Below are 13,316 nucleotides of genomic sequence, written 5' to 3' on the forward strand. Positions count from 1 at the left end.
GTTTTCCTTTATATTAAGAAAAACAAATCCCTGAATTACAAATGTAAATTACAGCAAAAAAGCAGATAATGTTAGAAGTATTTTGAGAATTGATTGCATAAGGTTTTTATGCAAGTATTCTGAAGTTTCAAAGTATAAATGATTAAAATTGATTTTTAAGTCTTCCTTCAAGAAAAAAAATCCACTTCTGAGAAATTTGTTCAAATCTGTAGATTAGGTTAGGCAGTGAATGAAGATTCTACAAAGAAACAGTTTTGTGTATTGATGCCTTTAGAAATATTATTTGATAGCAATAAAATGTTCTCTGAAATTCCCTCTTGAGTGAAGAAAATGGAGTTTGTTTGCAGTAATTGCATTTCCAATCATTTACCCTCTCACTTTCCAATATAAGTTAAGCCAATTGAAGCCTGTGATTTGGTTTTGCTTAGCGACCAAAGTACCATGTAAATTGATCTATGATGCATTTCTCTAAAAGGCTTTGAAAGTTTTGAAACTGAGATGGTTCTTTCTTATTAGAATCAGAAAGTATTAGGAATCATTTTTATATTTTAGTTGAAGGGAATATTAACCAAAAATGTTCTTTTTCAATTTCACTTTAATCGAATCCAAGGCACGCATTCTCGTTTAGCCCCTTGGCAGTATAAAGAGTGAGATTATTTCCACTGCAACTATCAGTGTACTTCTTTTAGCAGTAAAACCATTTAAATTCATACTAAGAACCATGGAGTATATTTGTGAGTTGTAATATTTTTGTACATCCTAAAATACTGATATTATATATTGAATACTCAAAGGAAAATACTATTAAGAAAAGCCTACAAGTTTACAATCCTGGCCTGTATAATACGTTGTGATGTAGAAAAACATGTAGGTTGGGCATTCCTTATCTGAAATTTCAAAATCTGAAACACTCTGAATTTCAAAATTGCTGATATAGTGACAGTTTTGTTTTCCTATGGTTTCTGTTGTTTTCTGATGGTACGCAAACTTTTTTCATGTGCAAAATTATTAAAAATATTGTGTATAAAATTACTTTCAGGCTATGTGTATAAGGTATATCTGAAATATACGTGAATATCATGTTTAGACTCACAGCTAGTCTCCAAGACACCTTATTATGTATATGCAAATATTCCAAAATCTGAAAAATTTGAAATCCAAAATCCAAAACACTTATAATCCCAAACATTTTGAATAAGGGAGACACAACCTGTCCTTTGGGAGATAACTGAATGCACAATCTTTTTCTTGTGACCCTTCTGTGAAATAATTGGAGTGTCTGTACTGAACCTGGAAGTTTTGGAAAATGCATAAGGTTTCATATTTCAAAACACCTTTTCCATTGGCATAAATTCAGAGGCCCCATCTCTTTTTATAGCCACTTGGGGTTAAATGGAAGCTGTAGACTGGCATAAAATCATATGTATATTTCAGAAACAGCAAATTGCAGTTACTATATTCCCTAACTAGAATCAGGACTGTTGCAGATGGAAGGTTAAATTGAAATCTTACCACCCAGTTTTTCTGTGAAGAGTTGCTCCTCCAAGAGAGCAATACGGAATTGAGGGGATTGTTCATGTTGCTGATGAATCACATCTCTTGTGTATTGCTTGGCTCTCAGATAGATGTATTACAGGACCTAATGATATAAGTCCAACTATCAGGTGCTCATTCTCCAGTGTAATTCAGTATAATTCCAGCTTCCACCTGCCAGCACTGTTTTTCTGCTGCCTACATAGGACAAACAGATGAGAGTCTACAGAAAAGAGTAAATGGATGCAAATCAAACTTCAAGTATGGTAAAATCCAGGAACCATTGTTGATGAATGGAAAGTCACCATTTTTTAGCAAATGCCTTTCCAAATGTACGTTAGTGTAAGATTGTGGAGATAGAATAGATCGACAGTTTTTGTGCACACTGAGGAGTCATGAGAACAGCTTCAACAAGAACTTCAATAATGTCTTCTACATCTCTCCCTCCCTCTCTCTCTGTTTGGTTCACTGAAGCTTACTACTGATGTGAAAAATCACTTATATACATTTTAAACAGGACTGTCACAGATTATAGTACTTATATTTCATTGCCTTTGGGGTCTGCTGTGTACTTTTCACCCCTGTATTAAACATTTACTTATATATGTGCCAGCTGAGGATAAAACTTCCTGCAGCTGATAATTTGGACAGTGGTCCACAAAATCACATGCTACAATAAATTGTCTAATTTTCATGAAGCTACAAGAATTTTTGTTTTGTTTTTATTATCTTCATGGTTATACATTACAAAACCAGAAATTTTATTTAAATTTTATTTAAATTTAAAACAGATTTTATTTCTCATTAAAAAATATATCATGCCTCTCAAAACCATTAGCATGGTTCAAGATAGTCCGAAACTGATTTTTGCAATCACATCAGAATTATCATAGCAATTCAAATGTATGAAAGTTAAAATTAAAATTATATAACCAAAACTCAAAGCTCTTTATTAGTATTACTATGGGAATTGTGTATCTTTCTTTAAATTATCATCAGTCTTGCTGTATTATCAGATAATCTTTTATGCCTGTAGAATTTGTAAAAGGTAAAAATTAGGTCCCTTGTTTACTCATTTAACAGACAGAAAATTCTGTACTGGATTGACCAAACTTTAGTTCCAAACTGTGCTCTTTAAGGGATTTCAGACTTCAGCTCCCAGAATCCCAGAGTATTGGTCAACATGACTGAGGCTTCTGGGAGCTGAAGCCCAAAAATCTTTTAAAGGACACAGTTGGGAACCAATGCAGTCCATTATAAAGGCTAAGCTAAGTGTCCCTCCTTGGTGTATTTTCCTCATGGTAGTCAATGTTTTAGATGTACGCTTACTTCTATCCTGAATGCCACATCCTTATTTTTAAAGAAGAGATACCACATTATTATTTTCCCTCATTAATTTGTATCCCGTTAGTATTTAAATAGATTCAAAGGTTTAAAATCCAAGTGCTATTCTTAGCTGGAGTAAATCTATTGACTCAGTTGTTGCATGGTGAATTAACACCCCTTTTGACTCAATGGTCAGCACTAGCATTGATTCTAGAAAATTAATCACTTTCCTTTTTAAAAGATGACTGACTGCATAATCCTAGTTTATTGCTGGATTACCAGTTCTTATGTCCAGAAATCATTGGTGATCTAGCGCTGTGCACTGTTGTCTGTAAACCCAGTTGAACAAAGTGGGGATTGTGTGGATGTGAAAATAAATGTGGCATAATTTTAAGACTAGAAACTACTTGAACACTAGTTGGCAAATTCTAGTGAAAGCATATTGATTCAGTTTCCTGGGAGGGTCTTATTTATATTAGTAAATGATGTACACTAACAGAGAGTCCATGGTATATAGAAATCTTGGCAGGGATTTTGAAACAAAATAGTTTCTTTTTGATGCGTTATATTTTGTTTGTTGTTGTTCTTTAACAAAGTAAACAAGGGTCACAAACAGTTACATTAGAATAATGTTATGGTTGAGACATAAATTTGTAGAAGCAAGTAATTCCATTACTGATTGCTGCTGAAACTTCAAATTAGCCCCACGGTTAAATGCATAAGGCTCATTTTCAAGTCCCCTATTCCAGCTTGTGATAATAAATTATTCAGATTTAGAATGAACCTGCCATTGAATAGATATGTATACTTTTGTAGCCAGTAGACTTGAGAATGACTTAAACTCTGCTGCTTACGGATCACTCAGAGCAAGTAACTTCTCCTGTTGTGGAATCTTCCTGAGATTTATGTATGTTTTCGCCCACACTGGGTGATCTTGGGCAAGTCACAAGCTCTCAGCCTTAGGGGAAGGCAATGACAAAACTTCTCCGAATAAATCTTGCCAGATAGGTTCACTTTAGGGTCACCATAAGTTGGAAACAACTTGAAGACACACAGCAACAACCCAATGAGGACTTCAGGATTAGGTGGGCTCTGTTAGTTTCCCTGCTTTCATGGGTTTATGGCTCAACCTTGGCATTATTGTAACGTAGTTTTTTGTGTTTAATGTTTCTTAGACTTGGTTTTCCATTGCCAGCATGGAAGGAACCCTAATGCATGAGTTTCAGAGGAGAAGGTAGCAGTCTGAACCTGCTGTGTGGCTCGATCAGCAAGCGTGAGTATTAACGCTAGAGCTGTCAGGCCTTGTGAAAATTAATGAAGCCTGACGGTTATAGAGTGAAAGGTCAGAGGCAGAGCTTGCTCTTACGTAACATTTGTGTTTTGTTGTGTCTAACAACATTTTCAACAAAGGAGAGCTTTTATATGTGAGCCTTAGATTTATCACAGGACTCCCTAGGTCTCGGCCTTTGCTTTCCCCTGTGCTGTAGCCTTGTGTTTTCCTTGCATAAAACCAAAAACAGTTCAGCTCTTTGCTCTTCTGCCTGCTTTGATTGATTTTCCTCATGCTGCTTGAATATCCTTCTAGCCTTTGTGTAAATCAGATATGGTTTTTGAAATGTATTTTTGTGAGTGGTTAAAATGGCTGTGATGATGAGATTGTTCCTCCTTAGTTTGAGAAATACCTGGTTTCACTCTGTGCGTGAGAGAGAAAGTGAGTGAAAGAGAGAGAGAGAGAGAGATTAAATGTATCACTTCCCAATTGTGTTGCTCAGGTTTTTCCCCATTTGGAGATCATATGTGAAAGGTGAACTTGGGCAGTTTAGATAATAGGGGTGTGTGCTTGCATGTGTGTACATACGGGTAAATGGTTGTGAAAAGGTGGTTCTTGCTACCTACCAGATTCATTGAATGTGTTCATCAGAAAATCTGTTTTAAGATTAGAGGATGTTGAGAAGAGGAACAAGTAAGCCGAAGGATTTGAATTAAAGAGAAGAAACATTCAATTCCTATCCAACTCTGTATCTGTTGACTGTGATGTACCTATCAAACTCTGGAGAAGCTCGGCATGTACAAAGGGAAGAGTTTATGAATGAAAAGGCTCAGTGTGTATGAATGGAGGGGCTTTTGGTATGAATGAGGAAGAGCTTCCATTCTTGGGATTTTGTGAACACACCAAAGCATCCTTTTGTGCAAAACCTTACTTTTTAGCTACTTTATGGGCTTATGCAACTTATCCCCCCCCCCTTTCTCAACTGCTTATAGTAATTAAGTTTGCTGATCTGTAGGAAGCTTTCACACTAGTTTACACAGATGACAGCTGTGGGTTTCTTCATCTGAACAAATTTCAAAAGGCACATATGAACATTAGCAGCAAAGAAATAAATTTTCTGTGCAAAATCAGAACATTGTATGATATGTTCTGAAGCAATCAAACAGTATGTATTATTCTGCTGTTATTCTAGTTATGCTTAACATGATAATAGATGCTGTAATAAAAATGAGATTCTGCTAATCAGCTGTCTAACAAATACCCCTGCTGGGGTTGCAGTGAAAATAGTCATTAAAATAATCAGGGATGTTCTGAGGCCTCCATTCTTGATAATAATTTGAATTTCCAAGCAGTTTTGGTTTGAGAGTGGACTGTTCAAATCTTCTGTTAGCTGTTTGTCCACTTTGTTGAAACTTGATCTCAGTAATTCTGTGGAAGAAAACAACTGATATAAAGCTTTACATTCTTAAGGAAGAAAGCACCAGATGTGCACTATCTGTCTGGAAATAGTAAGATAATGTATAAGAATCACATAACACGGGACTCCTTGAATAACTGATGGAGGCTATGAGGCCATAATATTAGGAAATGAGCCTCATAATCTGTTCCCATAACATTCAAACTAGAATCCACTAAGAAACAGGTTATGGGATCTAAAATATTATCAGTTAACTATTGCTGTGAGAGATGAAAAAAATCAAGGTTTAGTAATTATTCCCAGTGAAAAGAAAATAAATAAGAAATAATAGAAGTAGGGTACAGTGTGTCCACGTCATATGCGGGCTCGCTTTACATGGCTTTCAGCATACACTGAAAGCCACGTGGGGAGAAGGGGCAGCGCGTCCCATAAGGATCAATGGGGCATGCGCTCATGGCGCGCACACGCCACTGCACCACCACTACACCACCACACCACCGCGTACACGAGCCCCATTCATTTAAATGCGGCTCGAGCATAGGCGGAATTTGTTTTACGCGGGGGGTCCAGAATGGATCTCCCGCGTAAACAAAGGGTGGACTGTATTCATATTTGCCCCATTTGTAATGACACCACAAGATAATGCCTCCAGAAAGTCTCTGTGTCTGGCTAATGAGAAAGACTCACCTACTGTACCTGGACAAATGCATTTTATTAGCATTAACTGTTATAAGCATTTGTCAGTGTAGGTATTAACTGTTCCCCGATAACCAATTTCTAGGTTTGCTGTTAATCCATGGAAAAATTAACATCTCTTATATTAAAAATAATATTTAAAGTATTTAAAAAACTGAACTTGCAACCATGTAGAGGTCTTTCATTTTGAAAACACTCAAAACTATGATTGTCACTGAGTGACATTATCTGATGTCTATAAGTTTAAAGTTTAAAGGGGAATAAAACAAGTTAAACTGTATTTGTGAAACTTACTTGAAGTATATTATTTTTATGAATGAAGTACATGACAATTATCCAGTTTTTTTACATTTTAGTTTATATATTGTTGATGTTACAGTATATTACCATAATGTATAAACATATCAGACCAAAGGTTTACTGTTAAAAATTTCTGCTTTAGTATTATATTCAGGACTGCTTTACTTATTCTCTACTCATCCATTTTATCCATATCTATTGCTGTAGTTGTTAACAACATTTAAGAGAACTACACTGAGCCCAAAGGAACCAGTTTTAAATGTTGTACACTGGGGTATTTAAAACAGTTTTCTAAAAACCTGGTAAATGCAATTCATTGTAAATATTACATTAGCCTATTAAATGCATTCATGCCATACAGGAAGAATACCACTTTATATTATGAACTTTGTTAGACAATGGGCATTGCTATGCCTGCTCTTTCAGTATGTCTTAATATGAATGTGATCTGCAAGTTATGTGTTGCAGTTGCACTCCTATATTCTTCTAAGTAGTTCCAGGGACTGTGCGCCAAATCATACTACAGAAATAATCTAGTTTGGGACTGCTTTAACTGCTATGGCTCAGTGCTAGGAGATCCAGGGAATTGTAGTTTGTTGTTGCACTAGAGCACTCTGACAGAGAAACCTAAATGTCTCACAAAACTACAATTCTTAGAATTCCCTAGCATTGAGCCAGGGCAGTTAAAGCGGCCTCAAACTGGATTATTTCTGCAGTGTGTTTTTGACCAGTCATGAAAGTGGGTGAGGATCAATGGACAAAGCCTTATTTTTACTTTCAGGTTTTGTGTGGTGCTAGTTATAGAGAAAGTGTGTTACTTGTTTGACTCTTTATTTAATAAACAATAACAATAATAACAACAATAATAATTAGTCTTTTCTTTATTAGAAAGGAAGTAAAATTGAAACTTGAATACCTGGATAGCCCATCCTGCGGGACCTGTGCAAAATATTGAAACCACTTAAGAATTGGTTTTTTGTGAGTTTTTTGGGCTATGTGGCCATGTTCTAGAAGATTTGCTTGCTGATGTTTCGCCAGCATCTGTGGTTGAAGATGCCAGCCACAGATGCTGGTGAAATGTCAGGAAGAAACTCTTCTAGAACATGGCCACATAGCCCGAAAAACCCACAAAAAACCATGGATGCCGGCCATGAAAGCCTTCGACTTCACACTTAAGCATTTATTGCAAAGCAGTAAGTCTAGATACGTCATTTCAGTATAGTGGATGATTCTGCCCTAGGTAGTTGTGTGCTTTAAGCCCTTTATAGGGATTCAAGCATATAACCATTTACCCATAATTATGTTCCATGGGTTGGATACAGAATTCATTTTGATTAGCAATAACCTATGAGGGGAGTTCTCTTCAGTAAGAGAGGCCAGATATAATTGTCAATAATAGAAGAATTGACAAAATTGCTTCTTCCCTTAGAAACTTTCTGTGGACAGAAATCATTGTGTCTTCTGAAGAGAAATCTGGATCCATATCTATCTGTGGAATTCCTTTTAAAATCAGTAAAATGAGTTTTAATATGAATATGCATATGTAAGAAATTAACTTACAAGATACACACAGACACACACATCTATCTGTGTGCAGATTCAAACTGGTCCTATAGATACTTCTTTCCAATTTGTTACTATTCCACCTTTTCCCCAGATTGGGATTCAGACTGAAAAAACATTGTTCAAAATCCACAAAATACAAAACTGAAAATACAATCAAACAATCAGAAAAAAAATTAAAATCAGGTTAAAACATGTATCATTAAAACACAAACACACAGACACCAGCACAGTAATTAGCAATGTCCCATGCATTGTGTAGGATGAACCATATATCATGACTCCTCCAATGCCTGTCAGAATAAAAAAAGTCTTTGCTTGTCTACAAAAAGAGAGTAGAGAGACTTCCAGTCTAAATTCTCTGTGAAGGGAGTTAGAATGAGGAGAGATTTTAACTGGTCACACATTCAGCATTGCCATGCCTCCTTTAGCATGAGGAAGAGCAAAGGAAAGGACACACTTTGACAAGAAGTATGTCCAGAAAGTTCTTGTTTGTCTCATGAAACTGAGTTTACCATCCAGCATATTTTATGTGCTGCTTCATTACAGTGTTCGACCTTAATCAGCTACTTATTCATTTCCAAGAAACTTTGTAATCAGTGAATACTTCAAATACATGGCTATGATCTCATAATAACATTTTAGAGATAGGTGATTATTATACCCAATTTGCAGTTGGACACCTACAAATTAGGAGATACCCCTGAGACTGTCTGTATTTATTTTCCTGTTGAAATAAGGGCAAGCTGTAGAAGCCCAGAATTTGTTGGTTTAGCTACTGGGGTCAGACTGGCTGCATGGTTTTCTAGGGAACTATATTGAGGATAAGGGCAATGGTTCGTGCCCTCATTCCACTTGGTTTTTTGACATTGTCACATCTGTCAGATCTGATTGTGTAGCACAATGTTTGTTTATTTTTTATTTTTTAAAAAACCTGTTTTTATGAAGTTGAAAACTAGCGAAATAAGCAGTGGTTTAATTGTGGGAAACAGTTCACATTAAAGACAAATGCAGGTATAGCTGAGTTAACTAAGCAGATTTGTTCCTAAGCAAGGCATCTTTAACAGAAAGTTTTGTACCAGAGGCAGAAATAACATAGAAAGATGATTTGGTTCTATACCAAAGGTGGTTTTTTTTTTTGGGGGGGGGAGGGGGGACACAAACAGCAGCAGTTCAGTCCCTTTCAACAAACATTTTATTGAAAACCAACAAAGCACACTTGTGAAATGCAACAACCAAGTCTGGTAAGCCTTACATACCTAAACAAAACATTGCAGAACTTCTGGAAACTGCTTGAAAGCTTATTTCAATTTTTTCCCATGCTCAGGGTAGCTGGTCAAGCTTATGTGCGTTCCCCTTTTCTCTCTGTTTTGTTGTTCATGCATGCTCAGTAAGGGATTCTCAGAGTACATGCTATTTACCTAGTCTCTGGTAGGCAGGCACATGTCTAATTGCTGAATTAGAATTAGATTTTCTTCCAGATCAAGCTTTATTGCATTGTTTATTGCATATATGCTGCTGAAAACCAACATCAAAAGTGTCTGTTTCTTCAGCACTTTTTCAACATCCTTCCAATACTGTGCTGCTAAAAAAATTCAACTAGTCAGAGGATAAGGAAGAAAAAGGGCTGGGGCTGTGTGGACACAAACAGACTTTGTGAAATGGGGCTTCTTTGTCAGAGGTTTTGGTTCATGAAACTTCAGCAACCTCACCCTTTTGCTAAAAATGTTGGTGGACAAAAATATGGCAAAGCCACACAGTAGATAGTGAGAAAAAGAATGAGCCAATTATTTCAGAAGCAATTACGAAGTTGATATGTCTTTCAAGTTTTTTTTTAAATGTAGAGATCCATGCTTTATTTCCATTATGCAGAAAAAGTAAAATATATTTCATGGTTGTGAGTGAAATTCTTCAGAGACATAATACTAAAACATCAGCTCCCACTCTCTTGTGGAGATGGACATTTAGCTAGTTATTCTGTAGGTATAAAGCAGTATTGAACTTAACACATAATACTGCCCTGCTAATAAATCTGGAATAATTTACCATGCTCCATCTCTATAGTCATAGTCTCCAGTGGATAAGCATGCAAAGGAATGGAAGGTATTCATTCTCTTACCACTAATCCGTGATTAATCCCTTGATTGTAACTGTCACAGTGGTCAAAAGATATCCAGCCACATTAAGTCATCTGGAGGAACCAGTTTAATTCCTGAGACTTATTAAAAATATTGCTGTACACACCTTTCTTTGGCACAATTATTTGACAATTAAATATGTTGTTGCATCGAGTGGGAGTAATAGCTTTTGCTTTATACCGAAATACAAATATATCCAGTGTGACCCCTAAATGCAGAATACTTTTTTGTTGTGGAACACAGGTGTGTTAATGAAGTGCTTTTTGTTGTTGTTTCAGGAAACTTGCCATATGAATATAAAATAGTGATTGCTGGAAATCATGAACTGACATTTGATAAAGAATTCATGGCAGACCTTGTCAAACAGGATTACTACCGCTTTCCCTCTGTGTCCAAATTGAAACCAGAGGACTTTGACAATGTTCAATCACTTCTGACAAACAGTATTTACTTGCAAGATTCTGAGGTAACAGTTAAAGGATTCCGAATATATGGTGCCCCTTGGTAAGTCTCAGTTTAAATTTTCTCTGTTTGTATATATGATTAACTTAGTTGTACATCAAATTTTTTACCTCAAGAGGTTCTGTCATTTCCCTTTATAAAGCACTGAGAGTAGGTGTGAAACAGATGTTTCTATGAGTCAAATTCTTGTCTTGATTTTTATGTACTTGTTTTCTTTCGTAAATTTATTGGCATCCCAAGTTTTACATGAACAGAGATCCTGAACACTTTATATTTGCTGAGAGAATGCATACCAACGTAACAAGTATTTTCTATACTAACTCTGCATGCTTTTTGATTACTTTAAACATGCCACAATACTGTTCAGTTTAGTGTGACTCTATTCCCCCTTACCTCTGTAAGAAGAATGTCGTAGAAAAACCAAAACAAGTCCATCATCTGATCGATGTAGTCCATGCAAAGAACGGAAACATGTATGCGCTTTGAAATATACTGTTAATGAAGTCTGTCATGAGTGGCTTGTCCTCCCTTTAGCTGACAATTTGCTAAGTAGATATTATTTATATTTGAGATCTCTGTTAGTCCATCTATATATATACTTATTATGGCTGAGGTCCTCTTCTTTAACCTAGTATGAAAATAAAGTGCTTGTGTTTAATATTTCCAAGAAAATATGAACTATTCTATATACTCATGTATATGTCTAGAAATTTTTGTCAAAATAGCAACCCAAAAAACTTATCCATGGAAGGTCAGTGTGAGTACAGTGCTCCCTTGCTATCTGCGGATCCCCCCACAGATAGTAAAAACCGTGGGACCTTAAGTCCTGTTCTTTGTTGCTGCATGTGCACACACCCATTCAGAAAGCCAAGGCTTGCCCTCCACAGAAGTTCAAACTGTGGATGGCAAGCCCATGCTTGCCGTGGGCACATTGTACTATACTTTAACTCTTATCTAACCATCACCTTCTCTCAACGTAGAGTAAGGGAACAGTTTAGTCTGTCCTGGGAGCACCTAAAAGAAGCATCAACCCTCTCTACTCTCTCCAGTGTGGTGCCACTTCTGTCATTTTTTGAATGCCTGGGTGAGAAAATGATGTTAGTTTCTCCTGAAAGAAGAATTAGGCCATGAAGAATTTGAATAAGACATTTGTGTATGGTTGTCAGCTTTGCTGGGTTAAACCAGGCAACATTATCACATTAAAATTAAAGACTATAATATATGCTGACGTGGGGGTTACCACGTCAGAATTACTGAACACCTTCTTTGCTTCAGTCTTCTCAGAAAAGGCAAAGGGTGCTCAATGTGAGGATAATGGAGCAGAGGACAGAATATGGGAATTTCAGCACAGAATAAGTAAAGAGATAGTATAGGAATACCTGGTTAATCTAAATGAATATAAGTCTCCAAGACCAGGTGAACTACATCCAAGAGTATTAAAAGAACTAGCAAATGTAATATCGGAGCTATTGGAAATAATCTTTGAAAACTCCTGGAGAACAGGAGAAGTGCCAGCAGACTGGAGGAGAGCAAATATTGTCCCCATCTTCAAAAAAGGAAAAAAAGAGGATCCCAACAATTTTCATCCAATTAGTCTGACATCAGTACCAGAAAAGATTCCAGAGCAGATAATTAAACAGAGAATCTGTGATCATCTAGATGGCAATTCCATAATCACAAAAACTCAACATGGGTTTCAGAGAAACAAGAAATACCAGACAAAGCTAATCTTTTATTTTATTTTATTTTATTTTTATTTTATTTTCTTTTTTACAAAATTACCAGTTTAGTAGATGAAGGGAATGTTGTGGAAATAGAATAGTGCACCTGCTGGAAGCTGTGCCGGAAAGACTTCTCCCACATCCCGGAAGAAGCAATGGGGTGCATTTCTAATGGGGCTTGAGTTTATGCATTTTTCCCCTTATGTGGTGGGGTCCTGGAACAGATCCCTCACACAAGGGAAGGGACAACTATACATCTTGATTTCAGTAAGGCCTTTTGACAGAGTTCCCCATGACATTCTTGCAAACCAGCTAGTGAAATGTGGGCTAGACAAAGTAACTGTTACATGGATTTGTAACTGGTTGACTGGCCGAACCCAAAGGGTGCTCAACAATGGCTCCTTTTCATCCTGGAGAGAAGTGACCAGTGGGGTCCCACAGGAGTCTGTCCTGGGACCAGTGCTATTCAACATCTTTATCAATGACTTGGATGACAGAATTGGGGGCATATTTATCAAATTCGCAGATGACACCAAACTAGGAGGAATAGCTAATACCCCAGAGGACAGGATCAAAATTCAAAATGACCTTAATAGATTAGAAAGCTGGGCCAAAGCTAATAAAATGAATTTCAACGATGACAAATGTAAGGTACTGCACTTAGGGTGGATAAATGCAATGCATAGATATAGGATGGGTGACACTTGGCTGAACGAGACTACATGTGAAAGGGATCTGGGAGTCCAAGTAGACATGGGTCAACAGTGCGATGTGGCAGCTAACAAGGCCAATGCAATTTTAGGCTGCATCAATAGAAGTATAGTGTTTAGATTAAGGGAAGTAATAGTACTACTCTATTCTGCTCTGGTCAGGCCCCACGTGGAATATTG

The 13,316-nt window shown here is 36.7% G+C and overlaps 1 protein-coding gene across 2 annotated transcripts in view; it reads left to right on the forward strand.

The window, feature by feature from the left end:
• Positions 1-13,316, forward strand: part of LOC149314514 (metallophosphoesterase MPPED2-like) — a 186,066-nt gene that overhangs the window by 80,678 nt on the left and 92,072 nt on the right. For both annotated transcript variants that reach the window (XM_089523477.1, XM_089523478.1), the window contains exon 4: positions 10,522-10,747. In XM_089523477.1, the coding sequence (XP_089379603.1) occupies positions 10,522-10,747 (226 nt within the window). The remainder of the gene's footprint in view (positions 1-10,521; positions 10,748-13,316) is intronic.

This window comes from Sceloporus occidentalis, unplaced genomic scaffold (assembly GCF_023333645.1).
Source record: "Sceloporus occidentalis isolate IW3139 unplaced genomic scaffold, rSceOcc1.0.p SCAF_4, whole genome shotgun sequence".
Lineage (NCBI taxonomy): Eukaryota > Metazoa > Chordata > Lepidosauria > Squamata > Phrynosomatidae > Sceloporus > Sceloporus occidentalis.